This window comes from Pristiophorus japonicus, chromosome 5, assembly GCF_044704955.1.
Source record: "Pristiophorus japonicus isolate sPriJap1 chromosome 5, sPriJap1.hap1, whole genome shotgun sequence".
In the NCBI taxonomy this organism is placed as follows: Eukaryota; Metazoa; Chordata; class Chondrichthyes; family Pristiophoridae; genus Pristiophorus; species Pristiophorus japonicus.
In genome coordinates this window covers 160,200,329-160,227,813 of record NC_091981.1, presented here as the reverse complement: position 1 = coordinate 160,227,813, position 27,485 = coordinate 160,200,329, and the positions used below count along the sequence as shown (strand labels likewise).

At 43.6% G+C, this 27,485-nt stretch overlaps 1 protein-coding gene across 1 annotated transcript in view; it reads right to left on the bottom strand.

Annotated features, from left to right (window-relative positions):
* Positions 1–4,233: 4,233 nt before the first annotated feature.
* LOC139264487 (collagen alpha-1(XXVIII) chain-like) overlaps positions 4,234–27,485 on the bottom strand; it is a 405,978-nt gene continuing 382,726 nt past the window's right edge. Inside the window, exons 32-36 of the mRNA XM_070881040.1 lie at positions 24,137–24,691; positions 19,526–19,707; positions 14,519–14,777; positions 12,251–12,426; positions 4,234–8,344 (exon numbers count right to left, since the gene is read on the bottom strand). Of these exons, the coding sequence (XP_070737141.1) occupies positions 8,339–8,344; positions 12,251–12,426; positions 14,519–14,777; positions 19,526–19,707; positions 24,137–24,691 (1,178 nt within the window). The 3' untranslated portion in view covers positions 4,234–8,338. The remainder of the gene's footprint in view (positions 8,345–12,250; positions 12,427–14,518; positions 14,778–19,525; positions 19,708–24,136; positions 24,692–27,485) is intronic.

Below are 27,485 nucleotides of genomic sequence, written 5' to 3'. Positions count from 1 at the left end.
TGTCTAAACCCGTCAGAATTTTAAACGTTTCCATGAGGTCCCCTCTCATTCTTCTGAACTCCAGTGAATACAAGCCCAGTTGATCCAGTCTTTCTTGATAGGTCAGTCCCGCCATCCCGGGAATCAGTCTGGTGAACCTTCGCTGCACTCCCTCAATAGCAAGAATGTCCTTCCTCAAGTTAGGAGACCAAAACTGTACACAATACTCCAGGTGTGGCCTCACCAAGGCCCTGTACAACTGTAGCAACACCTCCCTGCCCCTGTACTCAAATCCCCTCGCTATGAAGGCTAACATGCCATTTGCTTTCTTAACCACCTGCTGTACCTGCATGCTAACCTTCAATGACTGATGTACCATGACACCCAGGTCTCGTTGCACCTTCCCTTTTCCTAATCTGTCACCATTCAGATAATAGTCTGTCTCTCTGTTTTTACCACCAAAGTGGATAACGTCACATTTATCCACATTATACTTCATCTGCCATGCATTTGCCCACTCACCTAACCTATCCAAGTCACTCTGCAGCCTAATAGCATCCTCCTCGCAGCTCACACTGCCACCCAACTTAGTGTCATCCGCAAATTTGGAGATACTGCATTTAATCCCCTCGTCTAAATCATTAATGTACAATGTAAACAGCTGGGGCCCCAGCACAGAACCTTGCGGTACCCCACTAGTCACTGCCTGCCATTCTGAAAAGTACCCGTTTACTCCTACTCTTTGCTTCCTGTCTGACAACCAGTTCTCAATCCATGTCAGCACACTACCCCGAATCCCATGTGCTTTAACTTTGCACATTAATCTCTTGTGTGGGACCTTGTCGAAAGCCTTCTGAAAGTCCAAATATACCACATCAACTGGTTCTCCTTTGTCCACTTTACTGGAAACATCCTCAAAAAATTCCAGAAGATTTGTCAAGCAATATCCAGCTGATGGAAGAAATAGACAAACCTACAAAGAGACACTAACGCGATGCTGGCCAACCAGCCTTGGTACTCAAAACTGTGGAACATTGGATTTAATATTCAGATCCACCCATGGATAAGAATTTATCACATGCACTTGTAGTAATACAAGGCCTGGTCCTGATGGTACTGGTAGAGCTAACCTGTGCACGAATTAAACAGGCCAAACGATACGTCAGGGCACGCACTATGATTAAGGCCATAAGGGATGAAATTTAAGCAGTCCTACAAGAAGGACTCACCTTATATAACTCTGCGGGAAAGGTCTCAGGAGGTCCCGAAGCTTGGGAGATGGCCACCCAGGTGAACAGACCTATCTGGAACTTGCCTACAGGGAGCTATTTATCGGGAAATATGGCCAGCTTGGCATATAGCCAAAGACCAAAAGGGGGGAATTGTAAGAGAAATTTGGCATTAGGGGTACCAGCGGGACAAGGGTTAAAGTACTGGTTCCTGTACCGACCCATAAGGAGGTAAAAGGCCTCTCTTTGGCCTTGTACATTCCAGTACCAAGGCTCCAGAAGTTATCAATTCAATAATATTCCGACAGGATACGATGTGAGAACCTAAACAGATATTGATAAGACCTTGCGAAGAATCTTGAGGCAGACTCACAGGCATCAAGGAGAATCAGCAAATTCTGACCTAATGAAGTCATTCTAGTCACGGCCTAAGGTGGTCACGAGGGTCTTGGCCTGTCAATCCAAAGTAGCACTAATAAGGTAGTGCAATTAGAAAAGTAGCACTGATAAGATGGTCCAATTAGAGATCTAGGGAGGTCTTACCAGGGAATGGAGGGGTTTTTGAAATGTATAAAAGTTTTATGATTGTGCTGTGATGAGAGGTGTTCCCGGATGTTCGTAATAAAGGATCGTTATACCTTGCCATTCGTCTCTGTCTGCTAACTCCGGGGGCTGTTACGCGGGTTGGGGCGAGTGTCGACCCTCTATATCATGGGGCCCGCTCGTGGGAGGAGAAGGCTTCCCATTTTCCCCTTACAGTCCATAAGAGGGGTTTATTAACAAACCTCGTTTTGATGCACCACTTCTACTTGTATTCCTCCCAAATGGCAATGTTAAATTTAAATCGTTACGTATTCTGGCACAACCAGGCTGTATAAAAGTCTGGACTGATTAGAACTTCCATATTTACTGCTACTGAAATTCTGATCTGCAGTGTACCCATATTCAGGTTCAGGTCTTAACGAGAGTTGTTACTTTAATGGTCTTTATTGGTAATTATCGCTTTCTTAAAATAAAGAAGGATCATATACATTAATTAAGATTCAATAAAGTAAAATATTAATACTTGCAAATATATATTAACCTAAAATAATACATTTTGATATTACAATAACTTGCACACTGCTTTAAATTAAGATTCAGTCTCCAACGGATGAAAAATGGGGGGAAAGATATATAAATCTTAGACACTCCGATCTCACTATCATTAACATGGACACACAAACATCACACTGTTAGTAATACCGATAATTCCAACCTCACAACCAATAACGCAGAAGTTCTGACCTCACATCAGCCTTAGTACAGAAGGGTAGATTTTCTCAGTCTGTGCCACCCACAATTTTTGGATCTGCACTGGACACATCTGCAGAAAAGGACTTGGAAAATCTACTTTAGACAATCCAATTTAACACAGAACCTTGAACCTTGAGCTAACAGAGACATTCCAGCCTTGCAATGGCATCAACAAAGACAACAAGACACATACTGTATTTTTAAAGAATGCCACTTTAATATAAGAGTGTAAATTTTGGGTACTATTTTAAAGATTTTCTGTTTAAAATTAGCACTTACAAACCACAACATAAATAGATAGCAGATAACAATAATCTATTATTCTTTTTCTTGGCAGTGAAAATGTTGGAACAATATATTGAAATACAATGGTCGATAATAAATGTTGTTCAAAAAATGTTTTCTGCAATTTATCATCTAATGGAACTTTTAAACATATAAAGAATTAAAGATGGAGGTTTAAACATTGGGTTTAATTAATGGCTTAATATTTTTAAAACATTTTAAAAGTAGCAGACAGCCATTGATATAATGACAATAATGTTGGGTGCCCGCGCTGGTGGTGATCTATGTTGGGTGCATGCAGATCATGATTATCTGACCCACTAGTCAGAGAGTTGTGGGCAGTGTATGCCCACATTTCTGATAATCAGATAGCTGGTGGCCGAGGCTCCCACCAGCAGTGTGGACTCCGGAAATTACCCCTAATATGTGTAACACAGTAATCAGAATAGGATTTAAAGTTTTCAATGTATTTATAGTGAAAGCTGCATCTTTTTATATGGTGGTTGAATACTATAAAAGTTTTGCCCATTGGGAGCACAGATCAAGAGCTCAGCTGCAGAGATCAGATTCATAGGATTTTACATCCATCCATTTTAATGGATGACAATTTCTGTGGGGTCCACTGACCTCTGTGCCTAAATTCCAATAAACGCTCCTGGCAGCCAGAGCTCTGCATCAGCAATGCAAATTTGTAAAATTTACCTTTATGCTAGTCAATTTCCCTTGGAATTGCTTCAGGTGAATTGGAGTTAGAGGCTGGGTCAATGTGTGCAGACATAATTCAGGATGTGCACACACATAATATTTTTTATTCTCTAGATATATGCAAACTGTCGGTGTTTGTGACATTTTATTAAAGTGCCTCTTCAGATATTTTTTTAAATTATTTTAAATGTACCGTGACATTTTTTAAATGACTCATGGATCCAAGTAAATGAGATATTTTCTGTGACAGTTCTATATAAGAGTTTTAAGATCTTGAATGAACATAGCAGGATAAAAGCAAATCCTACAGTTAACTTCATGGTTTTTATGAACAATTGACCCTTCTAAACTTTTTGAATTATTAATGGATTAATGGCTATTGCAAGCCATTATATATGTTTCTAAGTAAAACTGGGAATGTGCAGTTGGTAATATGATCACATCATCTCTTGACCGATCACGTGTCATTATAAAGTTATATTAGTTTGAATGGAAACCGAGATAAAACTGAGTCATGTTGAAAGGGTTGGCATGCAGTAGATGTAGTGTCTGCTGCAGTATAAGTAAACCACAACTTCCAAAATGGTTATGCAGCAGCATATCTTTTGAAGCATCCAGCTCCAGTAGCTGATTCTGACAGAAAACTCTTTTTTCCTCTCTATCCCCATGACTATAACCTTCTTCTTTTGCCTTGAGTCTTCTCAATGTATTGTAAACCAGTTAGAGCACAGAATTGCAATACAGTTTGAAACTTTATTGATGCAATAGGGAATACATGGAAATTATGCATTTGTGATTTACCCAACATTACTACTGTTTAATGGTTAGTGAGTCACTCTTTGGCACTTTGAATTCACTTCAGCATGAAATCCTTGTTAAAAAGAAAATGTCTATGTTAATTTTAAATCCTGCAAAGCATTGAACAAAAATTATATTACAATTTTCAAGAATTTTGAAACAGCATTTTAAGTGCTAAGGTTTCCTCTTGTGTTAAGCTGTATGTTAGTATGCATTACTCAGCAGGATAATTGCACAGCATCTCAGTCATGAAGAATGTTAAAAGGCACTGGAAACACATTTCTTAGTTGCTGAATTGTAATTCTGATATACTGATGAAATGTGCTCACTGCAAATAAACTCTTTGGCACAAACGCAACAGATCCAAGTATTGTGGCTGATTTCTAAAGCTGCCAAAACAGAACTGTTAGTACAAAACATGGAAAAATACAGTAACTATAGTAAAATGCATCTGCTGGAATGTTATTTCTTTGTCAACTTACATTTAGATTGTATTTTACAGGAAGATGTTCTAGGGTTTTTTAATTTTGTTCACCAAGTTGCTTACACACAATATTAACTGTATTCAGTATTTGTAAAGAGCCGCCAAGAGGTGGGCCTGCTCCAGTTGTAGTCCTGAAACACGTTAATTACCTGGGTCAGAAAGTAGCATCACTCCTGGGTCTGAACTGGTGCAGCACGCTATATATCACTTTACCAACTAAGTCATTTGGGGAGCTGGATTGTTAATATAACCAGTCATAACTTCTGAATATCTGTAACATTATTGATCCATTGTTTTCAATCGGTGTGAAACAGTGCAGCCCATGGAAATTACAGTCAGTGCAGAACTGGGTTTTCTCAGTGGCTCATAAATCTCTTTAGATTTATTTTAACATATCCTGTTATTTCCAACCAGATTAATCTATTAACTTTCTAACATGTCATTTGACTCGACTCCCAAATATTGGATATTACTCAGGCTTCTTAAAGCACAATTCTATAGTGCATTTTGGCTTCTCTGTGCTTTCAACCTTCAATCATTAATTATAGTTTTAGTCTTTTCAAACAATTGGATTTCTTGTTCACCCAGGTTAAAGATTGACTATATAACTATGTAATTCTAGAATAGAAAGAAGTGATATTATACAGCACCTTACATGTCTCTCAGAAATGCTCCAAAGAGCTTCACATAGAATAAAGTACATTGTGCAGTTCCTGGTATTATGTGGATAAAGATAACATCATGCGCAATACCCACAAGTAGCAATGACTGAACGGCGAGTTAACCTTTTTTGGGTAGTGTAGGTTGTGGGAATATTGGCTAGGACACTGGGAAAACTCCCCACTCTTCATTGAATAATACCATGAGATCTTTAACATCCACCTGTAGCAGCAGTGTCTATTTTTTATCCAGCACATTCTCAGAACTGGAGATGTGCCAGCCTAAATTAAATGCACAAGTCCTGATGTGTGACGTGTGTCCAACTTCTAATTTGGAGGCAAGAATGCTGCCAAGGTGAGTCAAGCTGACAGTTCGGCCCCGATATTTACAGGGCGACGGGGAGAGAGTGGGGGCAACTTTTAACGATCAGAAAGCCAGAAATATGGGCAACGGAGGTCGCAGCCGGCGACTGGAGAGGGAGGGATCGCTGGCTGGGGGAGGCAGGCGGGGGGGGGGGGGGGAAGAGGGAGAGAGGGATCGAAGGGAGGGATCAGAGGGAGGGTAGGGTTAGATGAATTAGTGTGGTCGGCTTTTCTATTGGTGGAGGCAGAAGGCATGGCTGAGGTACTGAACGACTACTTTGCACGGTGTTTACCAAGGAAGAGGTTTTGCCAAAGCTATGGTAAACGAGGAGGTTGCTCGGATAGGGGATGAAATAAAAATCAATAAAGAGATACTAGAAAGGCTGGCAGTAATTAAAGTGGATAAATCATCTAGTTTGGATGAGATGTATCATAGGTTGCTGAGGGAAGTAAGGGTAGAAATTGCGGAGGTGCAGGCCACAATCTTCCTATCTTCCTTAGCAAAGGACTGATGGACTGCAAATGTTACATCCTTGTTCAAAAAAGAGCAGGATAAACCTGACAATTCCAGGCCAGTTAGTTTAACATCTGTGATGGGGAAGCTTTAGAAACAATAATCCAGGAGAAAATTAACAGCCACTTGGATAAGCATGGACTAATAAAGGAGAGCCAGCATGGTGACAGGACAGGTTAACAAAGTCATTTATAACACATATGGGTTCCTGGACTTTATAGAGACATGGCGGGAGGTGAGGGGGATTGTGTAGCCCCTGTGTAGTTCCTGCGCTTGGCGCGGAAGTCCCGCCCCACTCGCGATATTGGAGTTATCACCACTGAGAGCAAGTGGAACGCAAATTAACACGCTCCACTTGCTCTGTGGGGTGTGAGCACGGTGGAAGCAAACGGAGAGGGGCACAGTGCTATGCGCTGGGACACGTAGCGATGCCACATAGAAGGGGCCCCCCACTTGATTAAGGCCCAAGCTGCTTAATCTGCGGGTCCCTACCCGGACCACCGGGGAACGGAGGGCCAGGCTGCCAGATCGCGGCATGGACCCTGCGCTCTACGATGCAATGGGCCATGTCAGTCGGATAAGTCATACGATTATTTTTCTTTTGCGCACTTCCCCGTTAACTAGTGCCCACGAGCTGCCTACAGCCCGGTATGCGCCCCCTGAAGCTGTCGCTGTCATTGCCAGGTGCAGCTTCAGGGGGTGCTCCCGAATTTTTGCTCTGGGGCGAAAACGGGTCGCTGTACACGGTGATGACATCGTCATCATTGGCGCAGCGGAGCGGGGTGCTACTGGTTACTGCCGCTGCTAAACTCCCGCAGAATTTAGCGGGAGTTGTTAGCGACACTGCGCCCGGGCGAAAAGTCATTTGCCCCGGGGGCTCTAACGGGAAGTGCAAATTACCCCAATTTCTTCCCCATAGAGTATAAAAGCCAGGAAGTTATGCTAAACCTATATAAAACACTAATTCAGCCCTAGCTGGAGTTTTGTATCCAATTCTAGGCATCACACTTTAGGAAGGACATGGAGGCTTTGGAGAGGCTACAGAAGTGATTTACTAGAATGGTTCCAGAGATGAGGAGATTTGATCGAGGTGTTTTCAATCATGAATGGTTTAGAGTAAATAAAGGGAAACAGTTTCCAATGGTTGAAGGGTCAATCATGAGAGGGCACAGATTTAAGGTGATTGGCAAAAAAAACAGAGGCAACATGAGGAAAAACTTTATTACACAAAGAGTGGTTAGGATTTGGAATGTACTGCCTGATAGGGTGGTGGATACAGATTCAATAGTGGTTTTCAAAAAGGAATTGGATAAATACTTGAAGGAGAAACTATTTCATGGATATGGGGAAAGAGCGGAGGAGTGGGAATAACTGGATTTCTCTTCGAAAGAGCCGACGCAGACTCGATGGACCGAATGGCCTCCTTCTGTGCTGTAATATTCTATGATTCTATAAACACCAGCCTGTTGGGCCAAATGGCCGGTTTCTGTGCTGTAAAATTAGATGTAATTCTATGTAATCTGATTATAGTGCCACTGGAAACAGTAAATTATGAGGAGGTCTATGGAACAATATGAGGCAATTTTACCCATTGCACTGTGGGCAGGGGGAAATCCCCTTCACAATGTCTTCCTCCTCAAGTAAAGGTTGATCCTGCTAGGCTGGGAGGGCACAAAAAAATCATAATTAATATTTATTTGTATGACCAATAGATTTATCAGTCTTTTTTACACCAATGGTATGGAGAATGGAGTAAGTTATGGTAAATGTTTTTTTTACTAATTACTATTCATTTTTTCATTACATTTTCTTTCAGTTTTGAACTTCTCACTGACTGTAATCATTTCCTGAGAACACTGTTCTTTACAGTTTATTAAGATCTACTGCACAAAAGCACAAAACATGTATTCAGCTACAAATCGTGGGAGTTTTTCGTAACCCGGGATAATGCTGACTTTCTTCCAGGCAACAAAGATTCTTCTCAGCGCACTCACATAATAATTGTTTTATCCTGTAAAATTGCTGTTCACTTCTGTAATTAAAAAAAGAACAATATTATTCGGCTGGAGGGAAACTCCAACACAGGCATTTCAACGTGAAGCCCAGGCCACTTTTAACTTCCCGTCCTAATTAAATTATCCAGAACAGTCTCCCTACCGAAAGCAGCAGGATTGACGTCATGGCCGGTGGTCGGGAGTGGAAATCGTGTCAAAATTGGAAATTAAGATGCCCGAGACCTAAGGGAAAGGTCCTCAGCATAAAGTTAGCGCTGGGCAAGGGTTTTGGCAGTCGATGCCAGTGCCGAGAGGAAGAGACAAGGCCGGGGCTGGGTACAGCCAAGCATTGTGGGGAGTACACCTGCTCCTCCTAGCTCACATTTTCCTCCTAGAAAATAATTTTTAAAACACTCACCTTGCCCTCTTTGGCCAGTTGTTATCTCCCAACAGGTTTCTCTATTGGGTTTGACACTGGGCAGGCCTCCTTGAATCATCCTGAAGTCAGGATGCTGTCCCTATTTTAAAATATAAATTAGGCCCATGCTTTCCTACAGCGGGTGCTTTGGCCAACTTTAAAGTCAGTGAAGATAAGTAGTGTGGCCTCAGCTCGGCAAGTAGACTCGGCCTGATCTTATCCCCTCCCAAGCAGCATTCTTGCTGGGCGGGGGAGGTCAAAATCCAGACTAGAAGGTTCTGGAAACTTTTGGCAGGTTGCAAGGGGATTAGAGTACAAGAGTGCAGGGCTTTGATGAGACCATGCCTGGAGTACTGTGCACAGTTTTGGTCTCCATACCTGAGGAAGGATATATTTGACTTAGAAGGGGTGCAACAAAGGTTCACTAAATTGATTCCTGGGATGAGTGGTTTGTCCTATGAGGAGAGATTGAGTAGATTGGGCCTATACTCTCTGGAGTTTAGAAGAATGAGAGGTGACTTCATTGAAACATATAGGATTCTGAGAAGGTTTGACAGGAAGGCTGAGAGGCTGTTTCCTCTCTAGAATTAGAGGGCATAATCTCAGGATAAAAAATGGGCCATTTAGGATTGAGATGAGGAGAAATTTCTTCACTCAGAGGCTTGTGAATCTTTGGAATTCTCTACCCCAGAGGGTGTGGATGCTGAGATCGCTAGATTGTTGGGTATAAAGGGTATCAAGGAAAGGGTATTGAGGTCACAGATCAGCCATGATCTTATTAAATGGCAGAGCAGGCTCGAGGGGTCAAATGGCCTCCTCCTGTTCCATTTTCTTATGTTTTTATGTTCTTATGAAGTTACAGTAAGAATTCCCCAGAACAAGTTAGTAAATTCTGGTCCCTTTTGTTTAAATCCCTTAATGGCCTTGCCTTTCCCTATCCTCCTGCACTGAAACCCCTCCTGAATTCTCCGTCCCTCTGACTTTGTCTATTATTGTGAAAACTATGTAGCTGGCCTTTATGTTATATTTAACCCTCTACATATGCATATAACCTATCCCAAACCCCTATCCTTTCACATTTTGCGGGCTCCCGGTCCCCCAACTCCTCCAATTTAAAATTCTCATCCTTGTATTTAAATTCCTCCATGGCCTCACTCCTCCCAATCGCTATAAACCCCACCAGCCCGACAGCAGCCCCATCCCCAGAACCTGTTCCGTTGACTCCAATCTCTTATGTAATTCCCCCTTCCTTCACCCCACCGTTGGCACTTGTGCCTTCAGCTGTCTAGGTCCCACACTCTGGACTTTCATTCCTAAACCTCCGCTTCTCCACCTCCTTCTCCTCCTTTAAGTCCCTCCTAAAACTCACCTCTTTGCTCAGCCCACCTGATCTCTCCTTTAGCTCAGGATCTGTTTTTCCGTATGCCTCTGTGTAGCGCCTTGGGATTTATTTTTCTATTAATGCAAGTTGTTGTTTTGTATTGATTAAAAACAGGATCAGGCTTGGGTGTAATGCCTATTACATGCCCATCAGATTAATTGCTGAGATACATTAACATGGCACAGAGGAAGTGTTCCTGCCACAGTACTGATTATTACAAAATATCACTAAGGAAAACAAAGATACTTGAGGTTCTGCCGTGAAGGGCAACACTATATTATGATTAGGACCACGCAAACATTAATCTTGCTATAGGCCTCCCTTGAAACACCGGTAGAAAATGGCCACTGAGTGCCTGGACTGCTGCTCATACCCTCAAGCCACATTATAGGGCGGACCCCCAATTTGCACCATTGCTGGGGTTTTACTGAGCCTTCTGCGCAGTGTGTGCACTGGCTTAAAATACCAACAACTCTTGGGACCTGTGCAGCTGGCTGCTGAGGCATTAAAATGATATTGAATACGAAAGGTCTTCGACCAAAGAGACATTGAATAATAGCAGTATCAGATAGCTGGGAAATTAGACCATTGACATGTCTTTCAAAGGATTATGGGCATGTTTACTACGTATTGGCTGGATATTGTTTCACTGAGACAGAAGGAGGAATGTGTCATATCTGCAGTTTGCAATAGCCAAAGACTAAGCTGACCAACCAGACAAACACTGCACAGACAATGGGATATGATAAGGTATATAAACAGCACTTAGGAGAAGCACAGCAGCACTCAGGAGAAGAAGGAGAACTTGATCAGACCGAAGTTTTTGGCTCTGCTCCCAGATAAGGTTGTATGATTGCTTTGTCTGTTAAACTGTCAATGAAATTGTTCAGTAAAGTTTATTTTAAAATAATATCCTCTTTGTCTGTGGTTGATTATTAACCATCTGGTTGAAAATCAAAATTCTTACACTGCTGAGTGGGTGTTGGGTCTCTGCGCCCAATAACATGAGATATCTGCCTTGAAATCTATAACACACCAATTGTGTGGAAGAAGAATAAATACTTAAAAAAAATGTAAACAACTCCCTGACAACAACTATTTCTTTAAATTGCTGCCTGCATAGGCACCTGGCAGTAGAGGGGTAAAACATTACAAAACAACAAGACAAACTATTTTTATTTATATAGCACCTTTAACATAGCAAAATGTCAAAAGGCACTTCACCGTAGTGATATAAGACAAAACATAAATTTGACACCGAGCTACAGAAGAAGAAATTACGGCAGATGACCAAAAGCTTGGCTATAAAGAGGTGGGTTTTAAGGAGCGTCTTAAAGGAGGAAAGAGAGGTAGAGAGGTGGAGAGGTTTAGGGAGGGAGTTCCAGAGCTTAGCGCCCAGGCAGCTGAAGGCACGGCCACTGATGGTTGAGCAGATATAATCAGGGATACTCAAAAGGACAGAATTTGAGGCACGCAGACATCTTGTGGGGTTGTGAGGCTGAAAGAGATTACAGAGATAGGGAGGGGCGAGGCCATGGAGAGATTTGTAAACAAGGATGAGAATTTTGAAATCGCGGCATTGCTTAACAGGGAGCCAATGTAGGTCAGAAAGCACAGGGGTGATGGGTGATTGGGACTTGGTGCGAATTAGGACACGGGCTGCCGAGTTTTGGATGACCTCAAGTTTATGTAGTATAGAATGTGGGAGCCCAGCCAGGAGTGCATTGGAGTAGTCAAGTCCAGAGGTAACAAAGGCATGGATGAGGATTTCAGCAGCAGAAGAGCTGAGGCAAGGGTGGAGGCGGGTAATGTTATGGAGTTGGAAATAGGCGGTTTTAGTTATGCCACGGATATGTGGCCTGAAGCTCATTTCAGGGTCAAATATGATGCCTAGGATATGATAAAATCAAATATGATAAAACAGCACAATAACATCAGGATCTAATGAAAGCTTCAGTTCTTTGCATTGTTATTAGCATATGGAAGTTGTAAGTGCTGAGGTTATGCTGTGGGACATTATTATTTTAAATGGGTTAATGCCTTCGCTAAAATGAAAGAGAGAAATTTCAGATGAGTGTGTTAGTTAATAGCCACAGTGTAATTTCATGGCTGTAATGTTCAATGTCACCCATAAATGCGACTCACCTTTTTAAACTGTAAGCATTTGACTTGGCATTCATCCTGAGTTTGAAAGCGATTCCTGTTCCCCTCACAGCCTCCATACCAAAATTGTGCACAGGAATTAGCTGCAGTATCATAGTACCATTTAATAACATAATTCCTGCATGATCCTTGATCAAGAGGTTCATCACAAGCTGGATCTGGAACCCAAGATCCGAATATTGTTAGTGATGGGCAAAGCACACCTGTGATCCCTGTGATACATCATCTACACAATATATGATCCTATTAAAAGTTCATTTCTTTTAAAAACAAATGATAATTCACTACTCATGTTACAGTGCTCCCCTCAACCCCACCCCCTGCCCTGTTCAACTGGTACCTTGAGCAGGTGGAGGTGAAAACCACTTTGGGAGCCACTCATTCTGCTCCCTGCTCTCATCGCCCTGTTCTGGGATTTCCCGTTGGAAGCGACTGGGAATCATACAATTATGTAGGCCCACATATGCAATACTATGCAAATGAGGTAAATATTTCATACAACATTTTCCATCATTCACACTGAGCAACAGTGCGTGGTGAGGGTTTACAGCCCAGGAATTGATTAAATATGGTTAACCTCCTTTTTAATATTTATTTTTTTTAAATTTCAACAGGAGTACAGCTGCAACCAGGTTTGGAAACCTGCAACACGCAATCTCCAAACCCCCCACCCAGTGGACTGCCTGCAAAGTGCTCAGGAGATCACCTAACAAATGCACATGACCCTGCCAGTGGAAAAGAGGCTGGGGTTTGAGGTGCGTCCCTGTGACAGGTAGGAGGCCCACCTCACCGAGGAAACGACAGCATTTGACTGTCGTGGAAAATCCAGGCCTTAGAAAGTCTAATAGTTTAATTATCGTGTCTGCAAGTATTTTCCGCCAATTTTTTTTTAATCTTTAATTTTCTTATTTAGGTACTCTCATTAATATTCTGTGCATTGTTGGAAAAAAGAACTGGTAAACCTGGTCATGATAGCTTTCATGAGACCAGAAAATAAAGATCTGTGTTTTGGGCTGTGACTCTGTTAATGGGGATACTTTTGCTGACATCATCTTGGTTTGTCTGCTCCATGTAGTAGAAGTTCACAGGCGTCCTTTTAAGATATTTTAAATACTAAGATGCCATTTGTTATTGGATAAAACAGACTGCTTTACACCATGGTGCTCAGAAACTCTCACCAAATCGCTAATTGCCTATTCTGAAGAGTGAGGTGAGATTACATAGGAACATAGGACATAGGAACAGGAGTAGGCCATTCAGCCCCTCGATCCTGATCCGCCATTCAACTAGATAATCTTTATCTTAACTCCAACTACCCTCCATGGTTCTGTAACCCTTAATACTCCTGCCTCACAAAAAATTATCAATCTCAGCTAGTTAGACTCCAATTAAAATTTGCAGGTCTCAAATAATTTCTAAACTTTTGTGAGATGTCTTGAGCTGTTTCTTCACATGCTGTGAAAAGTAATACAACAAAAGCCTGTGCAACAATTTATCTCCTTTCTCTACTGCCACCTGCTGGTGAGGAAAGGGTTGAGCCAATCTTCCAAATGTATGTTGGCTGCACTAATGACCTGTCGCACTTCGTTTTCCTTTTCAGTGGTCAATGCTATCTCCAGCTGGGATATAGTCAATTAGATATGTAAATAGATAAATGTACTATGGGATGTGCTGCAAAGCCATGCAGACAAAAGTTCGACCCAGGGTCTGTGTTCAATTAGCTGATCTCGGCTATAATTGGCCTGAGTGCCCCAAACAAGCGCGGGAAAAAACAGCCAAGATACCTGCGATTGATCATGGCCTTTGAACATTAATGATCATGGCCATTGACATGAATGATCATGGCCATTGACTTACAGTTTCCATGTTAAAGCAAATAGGATTTCAGGACGTGATCCCCAAAACATCAGTAAAGATCCAAGAATCCATTTTTTCCAGAATTTGAATTAGTCAGTCAGTGTAAGTTGGTGGCCCAGCTGATGACCTGTACTGGGGAGTGCGGCATTAGATGAGGAGAAAATTGGCCTAAGCTGGGATGCCTTCTATGACTGAACATCTTGCCGACATTGTCTAAGCTTACACATGAAGCTCCTGGGACAAGGTATTGAAGGTACAGGAGGAGAGAAAACTGAAAGGTCATTTTTTTAAAGAAATTTTGCAAAGTACCATTTTTAAGTGGTTAAACACATGAGGTGTGTCCTGCACTGTGTACATCAGTAAACACTTTACGGAAAGCTATATTTTGAGTACCTTTGTGAATTTCTTCTTTCAGTATTTGTTGTGGAGCGAATGCAGGAATAAAGACTGTTGGCAGAACAGGGTGCTCTTTGAAAGGACTTGGCGTTTCCCATATCCCTTGGTCATCAGGTCCAGGTCCTATTTCAGGTCTTCCTAAAAATGTCTGACCTGGTCGCCCTGGTAGGGGAGCTGATCCTTTTTGCCTCGTAAATACATCCTCACTGCCACCATTTGATGCTATTTTATTCACGGTTCTTCCTGGAGAGCCGCGCTATAAGGAGAAAAGAATATTCACAAAAGAAAGTTATCATAGAATCATAGAAAAATTACAATACAGAAGGATGCCATTTGGCCCATTCTGTCCGTGCCGGTCGATAAAGAGCTACCCAACCTGATTCCACCTTCCAGCACTAGCAACGTAGCTCTGTAGGTCATGGTAAGTGCACATCCAAGTAATTAAATGTGATGAGAGTTTCTGCTTCTACCACCCTTTCAGGCAGATTTCCAGACCCCCACCACCCTCTGGGTGAAATTTTATTCCTCCATCTCCCCTCTAATCCTTCTACCAACTACTTTAAATCTATGCCTCCTGGCTATTGACCCATCTGCTAAGGGAAATAGGTCCTTCCTATCCACTCTATCTAGCCCCCTCAATTTTATACACCTCAATTTAATCTCCCCTCAGCCTCCTCTGTTCCAAAGAAAACGACCCCAGCCTATCCAATCTTTCCTCATAGCTAAAATTTTCCAGTCCTGGTTACATCCTCATAAATCTGTTCTGCACCCTCTCTAGTGCAATCACATCTCTCCTGTAATGTAGTGACCAGAGCTGTATGCAGCACTCAAGCTGCGGCCTAACTAGTGTTCTTTACAGTTCTAGCATAACTTCCCTGCTCTTATATTCCATGTCTCAGTGAATAAAGGAAAGCATTCCGTATGCCTTTTTAACTACCTTCTCACCTGTCCTGCTACCTTTAAGTATCTGTGGATATACACTCTAAGGTCCCTCTGTTCCCCCACACCTCCTCGTATGTTTTCTCTGTTGGATCACTAGGCATGAGTAGATTCTTTATCAGACCATAGATCTTTGAACTGTACACAGTGACGAACATGGCCAGGTGCCGATCTGCATCATCGACCCCCTTCATTTTGTTGGCCATGAAGTACTGGTTCAAATGGCTCACTAAGTCTGCCCAATCTTCTCCCTCCATGAATCGCTCTAAAAATCCAATCATGCTCATTTTGAAAACAAAGGTTTTGTATTCTCGTTGCCAAATGTTATGTATGCAATAAAGGTTCAAATTGAATACTGTACAACCTTGCTTCTGCTTTATTTCGGCCCAACGTGCCTGATTCACAAAATGGCTGGCCTTTCATACCAGAGCAGCACCATGTGTGTGCTGCTTAGTGGCCTCCAACAATGACACCATCTGGTGGCTACAAACAGCATGTACATACATGACAAATATAGATTGTAAATAGTTGGGGTCCCAACACTGATCCCTGTGGCACCCTACTGGTTACTGATTGCCAACCTTAGAATAAACCATTTATCCCGACTCAGTTTTCTGTTAGTTAGCCAATCCTCTATCTGTGCTAATATATTACCCCCAACCCCATGAACTTTTATCTTGTGCAGTAATCTTTTATTTGGCACCTTGTCAAATGTCTTCTGGAAGTCCAAATACACCACATCCACTGGTTCCTCTTTATCCACCCTGTTCGTTACATTCTCAAAGCATTTTAGCAAGTTTGTCAAACATGAATTCCCCTTCATAAATCCATGCTGACTCTGCCTGACCGAATTTTGCTTTTCCAAATGTCCTGCTACTGCTTCTTTAACAATGGACTCCAACATTTTCCCAACCACAGATGATAGGTTAACTGGTCTATAGTTTCCTGCTTTTTGTCTGCCTCCTTTTTTAAATACGGGTGTTACATTTGCAGTTTTCCAATCTGCTGGGACCTCCCCAGAAACCAGGTAATTTTGGTAAATTACAAACAATGCATCCATTATCCCTGCCGCTTCTTCTCTTAAGACCCTAGGATGCAAGCCATCAGGTCCAGGGGATTTTCCGCCTTTAGTCCCATTATCTTATTGAGTACCACCTCCTTAGTGATTGTGATTGTGTTAAGTTCCTCCCCCCCATGGCCCCTTGATTATCCACTGTTGGAATATTGTTAGTGTCCTCTACCGTAAAGACTGATACAAAATATTTGTTCAGAGTTTCTGCCATCTTCATGTTCCCCATTACTAATTCCTCAGTCTCTTCCTCTAAGGGACCAACATTTACTCTAGGCACTCTTTTTCTTTTTGTTTATACCTATAAAAACTCTTGCTATCTGTTTTTATATTTCATGCTAATTTACTTTCATAGTCTATGTTCCCTTTCTCAATCATTTTTTTAGTCATTCTTTAAACGCTTCCCAATATTCTGTCCTCCCACTAGTTTTGGCCACATTATGGCCCCAAGTTTCCACATGATTTGCTCCTGATTTTTAGGAGCAACTGGTGGAGAACGGAGTATCTTAGAAATCGCAATTCTCCACATTTAAGTTTTCTGCAGTTCTAGTCAGGTAGAACAGTTTCACTTTTGAACAGAATTTTTTTTTCAAAAGGGGGCGTGTCCGGCCACTGACGCCTGTTTTGAAAGTTTACACAGTGAAAACGTACTCCAAACTAACTTAGAAGGGAGCAAGTGAAGATTTTTGTAGGCTTGAAAAAACCTTGTCTACACATTAAAAAATCAGGCGCTGGTTACAAATTAGGCGTCGGGAGCGAGGTGGGGGGGGGGAGGGGGGGGAAGGGAAGTAATTAAATTCTACAATCAATCCTTAGTTATACTTATACAAATATTATACAAATAAATCCAACCTGAATAAAAATTTATAAGCAAAGAAAAGATTAAATAAACCATGTTCCTACCTGTGTGAAAGTGCTTCAGGCAGGCCTTTCAGACAGCGGTTTGCCGTCGGGACCGACTGACGGCAGGGGGAGGGAGAAAGATGCAAGAAGCCTGAGTGCTTCAGGCAGCCGTTTGCCGTTGGGACCGACCGACGGCAGAGGGAGAAAGCTGCAAGAAGCCTCAGTGCTGATCATGGAACGGCAATGTGGTTTTATTAAAAAATGTTAAAAATTGAACAGCTACAAAAAATTTGAATAGTCTCAAACAAGTGCATGTGTCCCGTTTATCACAGTCTATCTTTAATTACAGAATGCACTCCCTCACACACAGAAATATCAAGAAAATTAAAATGCAAGCCTTTGCAAGGGTTCAATAAACAAATTTTCACTTTTTCTGCAGCACTTTTTAAAATGGCCGAGTGCCAATGTTTACTTCAGACTGCGCGTGCGCGAACGCTCCAACGCGCACGCGCAGGGTTGCCGGCACCAAAAAAACTCATTTAAATTGTACCCGCCCCCTCCTACTTACAAAATCGGCACGAGTGGTAGGCTCCGCCCCCTGTGCGCCGCGTCAAGCAGACATCGAGCTGCAAGGCGCTCGAGAATACCGTGTTTTTTTTCAGGCGCCGTTTTCGGCGCGAAAAACGGGCGCCCAACTCAGAGGGGCGCCTGTTTTGCCGTGTGTGGAAACTTGGGGCCTATATGCCCTTGTTTTTAATTGAATACTGCCCTTTATTTCTTTAGTTGGCCACCTATGGCTACCTCTTCTCTTATGCCCTTTCCTCCTCACTGGAATATATTTTTCTTGAGAGTTGTGAAATATCTCTTTAAACGTTCACCACTTCGTCAACCGTCCTACACTTTAATCTATTTTCCCAACCCAATTTAGCCAACTCAGCCCTCATACCAGAAATTCCATAATTTACACAGACTTGTACCTAACTTAAGTTAAGCTTATGTAAAAGAGGGGTGAGTTACCGGCATGAACTTGTTCAACCAGGAAATGCTTCCATTGACAGGCTTTGAATGTCCACAGACTTTGTCTGAAGTATCGATTATGATTGACCTGATCAGTAGATTTCTTTACTCAGCTGTGCTAAGAAAGGTTTTTGAAAGCTGGTTCAGGCAAGAAAATCTTTTTCTTCTGTGGAGCCCTTACCACGTGATTAGCTATGGGCATTCCCATAGATGTCTTTATAATGGAGACAGAGCAGGAGCAGGGGGGAGAGGAAGTGAAAGAGATACGCAAGACAAGGCTGCACCAAAGGACAAGACCAACTAGGAGGTACTCTTCCATCAGAGTTTACAGACAACACCATTCCCTTAATGATCTCTCAGACAAGATCTAATTAAGTAATGGATCATAGATGGAACCCTGGAAGTAATTTCCAGGTGTTTGCCCACATCAGGCGGGTGGCGGGTGGAGTGAACGCACTGCCCACCTGAAACCAATCGTGTGAGGCCTGAACCATGTTCAACTTCGGGCCTCCTTTGCATTGGGTGAACAAACTGCCGAGCACCCGAAGAGCATCCAAAGTGTGCTATTGGGCCGCTTGCCGATCCGGGAGGCAGGATATCACCGCGGTGTCCGAAGAAAACTGCAAAAAGGGGTGAAGGGGAGGCAAGCCGGTGAGCAATGACCAGCTGGCAGTGGGTCATGGTTATTTTTGTGGGACTGGAAGGAGCATTATCTGAGGCCTCACAAGAAAGCCTTCAGCCTCCCCCAGTCCCGATCATAGCCTTTAGTCTCTATTGGTTGCCAAGGTCCCTGGCTGCGGTTCCAGCCAGGGTGTTCATGTGTGCAGCTGTAGGGTGGAAGTCTGCAGAAGATTATTTAAATGAGGTCCTGCCGTTAAGATGAGCAGGGCCTCCATGTCTCTTGTTGGGTTTTCCCCATGCTACCGGGCTCCCCCGCATCCTTCCCACCTCCCCATTAATATTGGGGTCATTAACTCAGTTTCTCTCTCCTCAGATGCTGCTTGACCTGCTGAGCATTTACAGTACTTTTTGTTTTTATTTCACAAATTTCCATCATGCACAGTATCTTGCTTTTTGTTGTTGTAAAATCACCACCATGTAGAACAAGATACCAAATGTTATTCATTTTTACTCACCTCGACTGTTTCAATTTCCTGCTCATCTACTATGTTGACGTATATGGTGTCACGGTCTGGTGTCTGATGAATTACATCAAAAGCCGGTGATACGCCAGGGGGTAGTATGGAGCTAGGAATTGAACTGAACAGTGGATCAATCTCAGGCTCACAGATTCTGCTGAACAATTTGGTTTCAAGTGCTGAAATCAGAAAATCACATATTAAAAGAACTTACAACAAACTGTAACATCAAAAGTCCAAGTGGGCAAAATTGCCCCTTTTTATAGCCCCGCTAACACCTCCTAGGGGTGTTACTGGGGCGCAATGGATTTATCACCCTGGCGAAGGAGGTGATAATGTCTCCCAGAAAATTACCCGGAGGTTTCGGCGGGTGCTGTCCTCATAGAGCCGCGCCCCGGGCCGGCGCATACCCGGAGATGACATCATTGCCGCACACGCCAACCCCTTACCATCACGCGCCGACCATTTTGTGCCCCACGGTGGAAACTGCCCCGTGGGTCCCGAGGTTGGCGTGGGCCGATGTCTTAATAAATAATAATAATAACTTTTATTTATATAGCGCCTTTAACGTAGTAAAACATCCCAAGGCGCTTCACAACAGAATTACAAGACAAAACAGATAAATTTGACACTGAGCCACAAAAGAAAAAATTAAGGCAGATGACCAAAAGCTTGTTTAAAGAGGTAGGTTTTAAGGAGCGTCTTAAAGGAGGAAAGAGAGGTAGAGAGGTGGAGAGATTTAGGGAGGGAGTTCCAGAGTTTAGGACCCAAGCAGCTGAAAGCACGGCCACCGATGGTTACGCAGTTATAATGAGGGATGTTCAAGAGGCCAGAATTTGAGGAGCGCAGACATCTTGTGGGGTTGTGAGGTTGAAAAAGATTACAGAGATAGGGAGGGGCAAGGCCATGAAGTGATTTGTAAACTAGGATGAGAATTTTGAAATCGCGGCATTGTTTAACCAGGAGCCAATGTAGGTCAGAAAGCACAGGGGTGATGGGCGATCGTGACTTGGTGCGAGTTAGGACACGGGCTGCTGAGTTTTGGATGATCTCAAGTTTACGTAGTGCAAAATGTGGGAGGCCAGCCAGGAGTGAGTTGGAGTAGTCAAGTCTAGAGGTAACAAAGGCATGGATGAGGGTTTCAGCAGCAGAAGAGTTGAGGCAGGGGCAGAGGGAGGCAATGCTATGGAGTTGGAAATAGGCGGTTTTAGTTATGCCGCGGATATGTGGCTGGAAACGAATTTCAGGGTCAAATATTACACCTAGGCTGCGAACAGTCTTGTTCACCCTCAGATTGATGCTAGGGAGAGGGATGGAGTCAATGGTTAGGGAAAGCATGTTTGTGGCAGGGACCAAAGATAGTGGCTTTGGTCTTCCCGATATTTAATTGAAGAAAATTTCTGCTCATCCAATACTGGATGTCGGACAAGCAATCTCACAATTTAGATACCAAGCAGGGAGAATACTTAAAGGAGGGGCCACCATTTTATTTCGTCGGCCGACTCTTGCGTCGGCCCGACAATGGAGGCCCTTGCAACGGCTGGGCCGCCATCCTGCAGCCCAGTGCACCGTTTTGGTGGCCTGGTCGATCACGTCCCTGGTGGCCCAATGGCGGCCATCAAAGGGCCTGCAGAGTGTACAGCAGCCATCCCCTTTAAATGAAGGGGCGGGGCATTGTAGCGTGTCAGCGCCATGTGGATGCTCCACGTAGCGCTGGGCTCCTGTCAGCGCCGTGCTGCCGTCCCGGGAGCTCCCCTCCAAGGAAGCAGCTCTCCGGAAACAGCGCCCTGCTTCCTTTGAGGAGTGCACGACCCAATTCTGCATCGGGGGCAGGACTTGCAGGTCGAGCGATAACAGTCTTGGCAGGTTACCGTCCCCAATCGAGTCGAGGGCCAATTTTGCCCCCTTCTCTTAAATGCCAACATGTGTGACATGTCATCACACTTCTAAACAAGGAAAAGAGTTTTCTGAGACATTCTTTATCCATTTTTGGAGCTTACAATTTTTTTTTTAATGACCTTTTTGCTTCTTGGTTTTTAATTTCTCTCTTGATCTGCTACCCACTCTTTTGGCTGGAAACAGTTTGGGCGGGAGATCTGTTCCTGGAACTTTGTCAAGGTCCCGTGAAACCAGCCTGGGATAACTCTCCCACTACATTGTCCTCTTTCACTTCTGGAAGTATTTGGCCATCAGTTAATATATAGTAAGGCTTGGAGACCACGTTACTGTGACAATACAGCTTCTTTCATCATATTACATATGCATTACTTTCAGATGTGCAGATTTAGATGGCTTTAATTGCCTTGCTGCTTTAAGAACGTAAGAAAATAAGAAATAGAAACAGGAGTAGGCCATCTGGTCCCTCGAGCCTGCTCCGCCATTTAATAAGATCATGGCTGATCCGATCATGGACTCAGCTCCACTTCCCTGCCCGCTCCCCATAACCCTTTATTCCCTTATCACTCAAAAATCTGTCTATCTCTGCCTTAAATATATTCAATGACCCAGCCTCCACAGCTCTCTTGGGCAGAGAATTCCATAGATTTACAACCCTCTGAGAGAAGAAATTTCTCCTCATCTGTTTTAAATGGGTGCCCCTTATTCTGAGACTATGTCCCCTAGCTTTAGTTTCCCCTATGAGTGGAAATATCCTCTCTGCATCCACCTTGTCGAGCCCCCTCATTATCTTATATGTTTTGATAAGATCACCTCTCATTCTTCTGAACTCCAATGAGTATAGACCCAACCTACTCAACCTATCTTCATAAGTCAACTCCCTCATCTCCGGAATCAACCTAGTGAATCTTCTCCAATGCAAGTATATCCTTCCTTAAATACGGAGACCAAAACTATACGCAGTACTCTAGGTGTGGCCTCACCAATGCCCTATACAGTTGTAGCAGGACTTTTCTGCTTTTATACTCTATCCCTCTTTGCAATAAAGGCCAACATTCCGTTTGCCTTCCTGATTACTTGCTGTACCTGCATACTAACTTTTTGTGTTTCATGCACAAGGACCCTCAGGTCCCTCTGTACTGCAGCACGTTGCAATTTTTCTCCATTTAAATTATGATTTGCTTTTCTATTTTTTCTGCCAAAGTGGATAACCTCACATTTTCCCACATTATATTCCATCTGCCAAATTTTTGCCCACTCACTTAGCCTGTCTATATCTCTTTGCAGATTTTGTGTCTCCTCCTCACAATTTGTTTTCCCACCCATCTTTGTATCTTCAGCAAACTGGGCTACATTACACTCGGTCCCTTCATCCAAGTCATTAATATAGATTGTAAATAGTTGTGGACCCAGCACCGATCCCTGCGGCACCGTTTGCCAACTGGAAAATGACCCATTTTTCTCGACTCTCTATTTTCTGTTAGTTAGCCAATCCTCTATCCATGCTAATATAGTACCCCCAACCCTCTGAACTTTTATCTTGTGCAGTAATCTTTTATGTGGCACCTTATCGAATACCTTCTGGAAATCCAAATACATCACATCCACTGGTTCTCCCTTATCCACCCTGCTCGTTACATCCTCAAAGAACTCCAGCAAATTTGTCAAACATGACTTCCCCTTCATAAATCCATGCTGACTCTGCTGGATTGAATTATGTTTTTCCAAATGTCCCACTACTGGTTACTTAATAATGGACTTCAGCATTTACCCAACCACAGATGTTAGGCTAACTGGTCTACAGTTTCCTGCTTTTTGTCTGCCTCCTTTTTTAAATAGGGGCATGACATTTGCGGTTTTCCAATCCATTGGGACCACCCCAGAATCCTTTAGCATAAAACTAATTGTAAGATTGTTTATGAGATTACTGTTTGTGTAACTATAATGGTGTGGACATAATTGATCCCATTTACGGCGAGGGTGCAGGCTGTGGGAGGTGAGGTGGGGGGGTGGAGGCGGTATGAGCCCTCGGCTTGCCCTAGCTCGTCAACGTGAGGCTCAGGCCATTTTAAATACAGGAGGCCTGAGTCCTGCTGGAACCCGGTACCAATGACATCACGCCGGCCAGTGGGAGTCACGTGACTGCAGTGAGGCTGCAGCTGGGGATACTCGGGAACAATCCCTAGCGATCAGGTAAGCGGTGCGCAGTGGGGGAGGGGAGGGGGTTAGGTGATTGCAGTCAAGGGGAGGGAGGACAGGTTTAGGTTTCCTTGTATGGCCCAGAGGAGCTGTTGTGCTTCTTCTGGTCCACATGGGAACCTTTTAAAAATAATGACCTCTTCACATGTCTTCTGGGCCTGCTGCTCCTTTGTGCCAAGTATTCTTGGCTAGGCCGACACCGGAACAGCGGCATCAGACTCCAACTTTTGAATTTTAGTGAGGCCCTCGCTGGCCTAGCGGAAGAGTCTTGACGGCCAGCCTGAATGCGCTGCTAAAATGGCCAATGGCGCAAGGCCAGTGAGAATCAGGTGAGTAGGTCACTGCAAGGACTTTAACCCACTGCACGACCCATTCTTGTCAGAGGGTAAAATTCAGGGCTAATATGATCATGGTCTCATTTACATACTATTTATTATTAAAATGTTGGAAACCAAAATAAATTCCTTCACAAGTGTCCTTTTTTTTTAAGAACACCGTTCCATATATACTTACTTGGAAGAGTCATGAAGTCATTAATCAAATAAACGTGTTCCTCATCAGGGTCAGACGCAATCAAGTTCATTTCCTTCTTAAAACTGAAGTAGAAAGGATCACTGGTATTAACTATCCCTATCACAAACACCTCTGTGTGTACTGCATGGGCTTCCATCACTGCCGTATCCAGATGGGTCGGATCTCTTTTATCTGTCTGTCCATCTGTTATTACTATTGCCACTTTGTGCACATCTTTTCTCGCTGATCTGAAAACCTGGTTTGCCATCTTCATGGCAGTGCCAGTGTAGGTGCCTTCTCCTAAGTACGGCATGTCTTGAACCGCTGCCTTGACCTTCTCCGGAGATGCACCTTGCCATAAGTGAATGATTATTTGTGCTTCAAGGCTGTAAAGTATTACACCAATCCGGGTGGCTTCACTGCTACCACTAACTCGATCTATCAGGGCACTGACAAACTCTTTAACAATTTCAAAGTTTTCTGGCCCAACACTTTCAGAACTGTCAATAACAAATACCAGTTCAAGTGGCTTTTCTTTGCATTTCTTTCCACATCCTAAAATGAGAGAATTAAATATCAGCTTTTTAGACATACAGTGAAAAACATAAGAAGAAACAAACAAACTAAAAGCTATAATTGAAGGAGTAATTCTGTGTTTCCAATGGGGAAATCTTGCTTGCAGGAAGCATAGATCGGAGATAGCGTTGCCCTGCTGACATGCTCCCTGTTGTGAGCATGAGATTACAAAATTACCCCTTTACTATTGGCGATATTAGCAAATGAGCACTTAATGCAGTTGCATGACATTCATCAACAACAATAACAACACCTTGCATTTATATAGTGCCTTTAATGTAGTGAAATGTCCTACGGTGCTTCACAGGATTGTTACCAAAATTGGACACTGTTCCATGCAACGAAATATTAGGATAGATGATCAAAAGCTTGGTCAAAGAGGGAGGTTTCAAGGAGAGTCTTAAATGAGGAGAGGCAGAGAGGTTTTTTTGAGGATGTAACTAGTAGAGTGGACAAGGGAGAACCAGTGGATGTGGTGTATTTGGACTTTCAAAAGGCTTTTGACAAGGTCCCGCACAAAAGATTGGTGTGCAAAATTAAAGCACATGGTATTGGGGGTAATGTATTGATGTGGATAGAGAACTGGTTGGCAGACAGGAAGCAGAGAATCGGGATAAACGGGTCCTTTTCAGAATGGCAGGCAATGACTAGTGGGGTGCCGCAGGGCTCAGTGCTGGGATCCCAGCTATTTACAATATACATTAATGATTTGGATGAGGGAATTGAGTGTAATATCTCCAAGTTTGAAGATGACACTAAGCTGGGTGGCGGTGCGAGCTGTGAGGAGGACGCTAAAAGGCTGCAGCGTGACTTGGACAGGTTAGGCGAGTGGGCAAACGCGTGGCAGATGCAGTATAATGTGGATAAATGTGAGGTTATCCACTTTGGTGGCAAAAACATGAAGGCAGAATAATATCTGAATAGTGGCAGATTAGGAATAGGGGAGGTGCAACGAGACCTGGGTGTCATGGTACATCAGTAATTGAAGGTTGGCATGCAGGTACAGCAGGCGGTGAAGAAGGCAAATGGTACGTTGGCCTTCATAGCTAGGGGATTTGAGTATCGGAGCAGGGAAGTCTTACTGCAGTTGTACAGGGCCTTAGTGAGGCCTCACCTGGAATATTGTGTTCAGTTTTGGTCTCCTAATCTGAGGAAGGACGTTCTTGCTATTGAGGGAGTGCAGCGACTGAATCCTGGGATGGCTGGACTGACATATGAGGATAGACTGGATCGACTGGGCCTGTATGCACTGGAGTTTACAAGGATGAGAGGGGATCTCATAGAAACATATAAAATTCTGACGGGACTGGACAGGTTAGATGCAGGAAGAATGTTCCCGATGTTGGGGACCAGAACCAGGGGACAAAGTCTAAGGATAAGGGGTAAGCCATTTAGGACTGAGATGAGGAGAAACTTCTTCACTCAGGAGAGTTGTTAGCCTATGGAATTCCCTACTGCAGAGAGTTGTTGATGCCAGTTCATTGGATATATTCAAGAGGGAGTTGGATATGGCCCTTACGGCCAAAGAGATCAAGGACTATGGAGAGAAAGCAGAAAAGGCGTACTGAGGTGAATGATTAGCCATGATCTTATTGAATGATGGTGCAGGCTCGTAGGGCCGAATGGCCCACCCCTGCACCTATTTTCTATGTTTCTATATTTAGGAAGGGAATTTCAAAACTTAGGGTGTAGGCAGCTGAAGGCTCGGCCACCAATAGTGAAAGTTGGGGATGCGCAAGAGACCAGAATAGGGCTGGACAAGGTTACAGAGATAGGGAGGGCTGAGACCATGGAGGGACTTGAAATCAAGGCTGAGAATTTTAAAATCAAGGTGTTGCAGGACTGTGAGCCAATGTAGTCGGTCAGTGAGCACAGGGGTGATGGGTGAACGGGACTTGGTGAGAGATAGGATATGGGCAGCAGGATTTTGCATGAGCTCAAGTTTACAGAGGGTGCAAGCTGCGAGGCCGGTCAGGAAAGCATTGGAATAGTCGAGTCTAAAGGTAACAAAGGAATGGATGATGGTTTCAGCAGCAAATGAGCTGAGGCAGGGGCAGAGACGGGTGATGTTACGGGGGTGGATGTAGGTGGTCTTGGTGTGGAGAGGATATAGGGTCAGAAGCTCAGCTCTGGTTCAAATAGGAGCTGAGATTGCGAACAGCCTGGTTCAGCCTCAGACAGTGGGCAGAAGAGGGATAGAGTTAGTGGCTGGGAACGATGTTTGCGGCAGGGACAGAAGACAATGGCTTTGGTCTTCCCAATATTTAATTGGAAGAAACTTCTGTCGGACAAGCAATGTGACAAATCAGATGCAGTGGCCACAATTTTACCACATGCGGCAGGATCGATGCGGCCGGGATTGGTGGCGTGTGGTAAGTCTACTCCCGACTTGATCCCACTCTCTGTTCTGAATCTTCCGATGATGGGGCTTGTTCAGTCCTGCGGACTTCCCAGCCAATTAAGAGGAAGTTGATCTGATGACGTCATTTGATAATGTGTCATAGGCCAGTTTCCTTAAAGGGACTATGCCCACAATGGTTTTGACAGTTCTTCTGCAAGTGTTCTTCAGCACTGAGCTGCTGCAAACACTGAGATGCACTGTACAGAGGTGCACATCTGCACCCAGGCTCTCCCATGACTCCCTCCAGATGCTTATGGAGGGATTCACAGCACGCAGGGAGAGCTTCTTCCTTTCGCACAGGTGAAAGTGACCTCCCCAGGACACCATGCAGCCTGGTTGCACATTGTGCAGGAGGGCACTAGCAGGGATGTC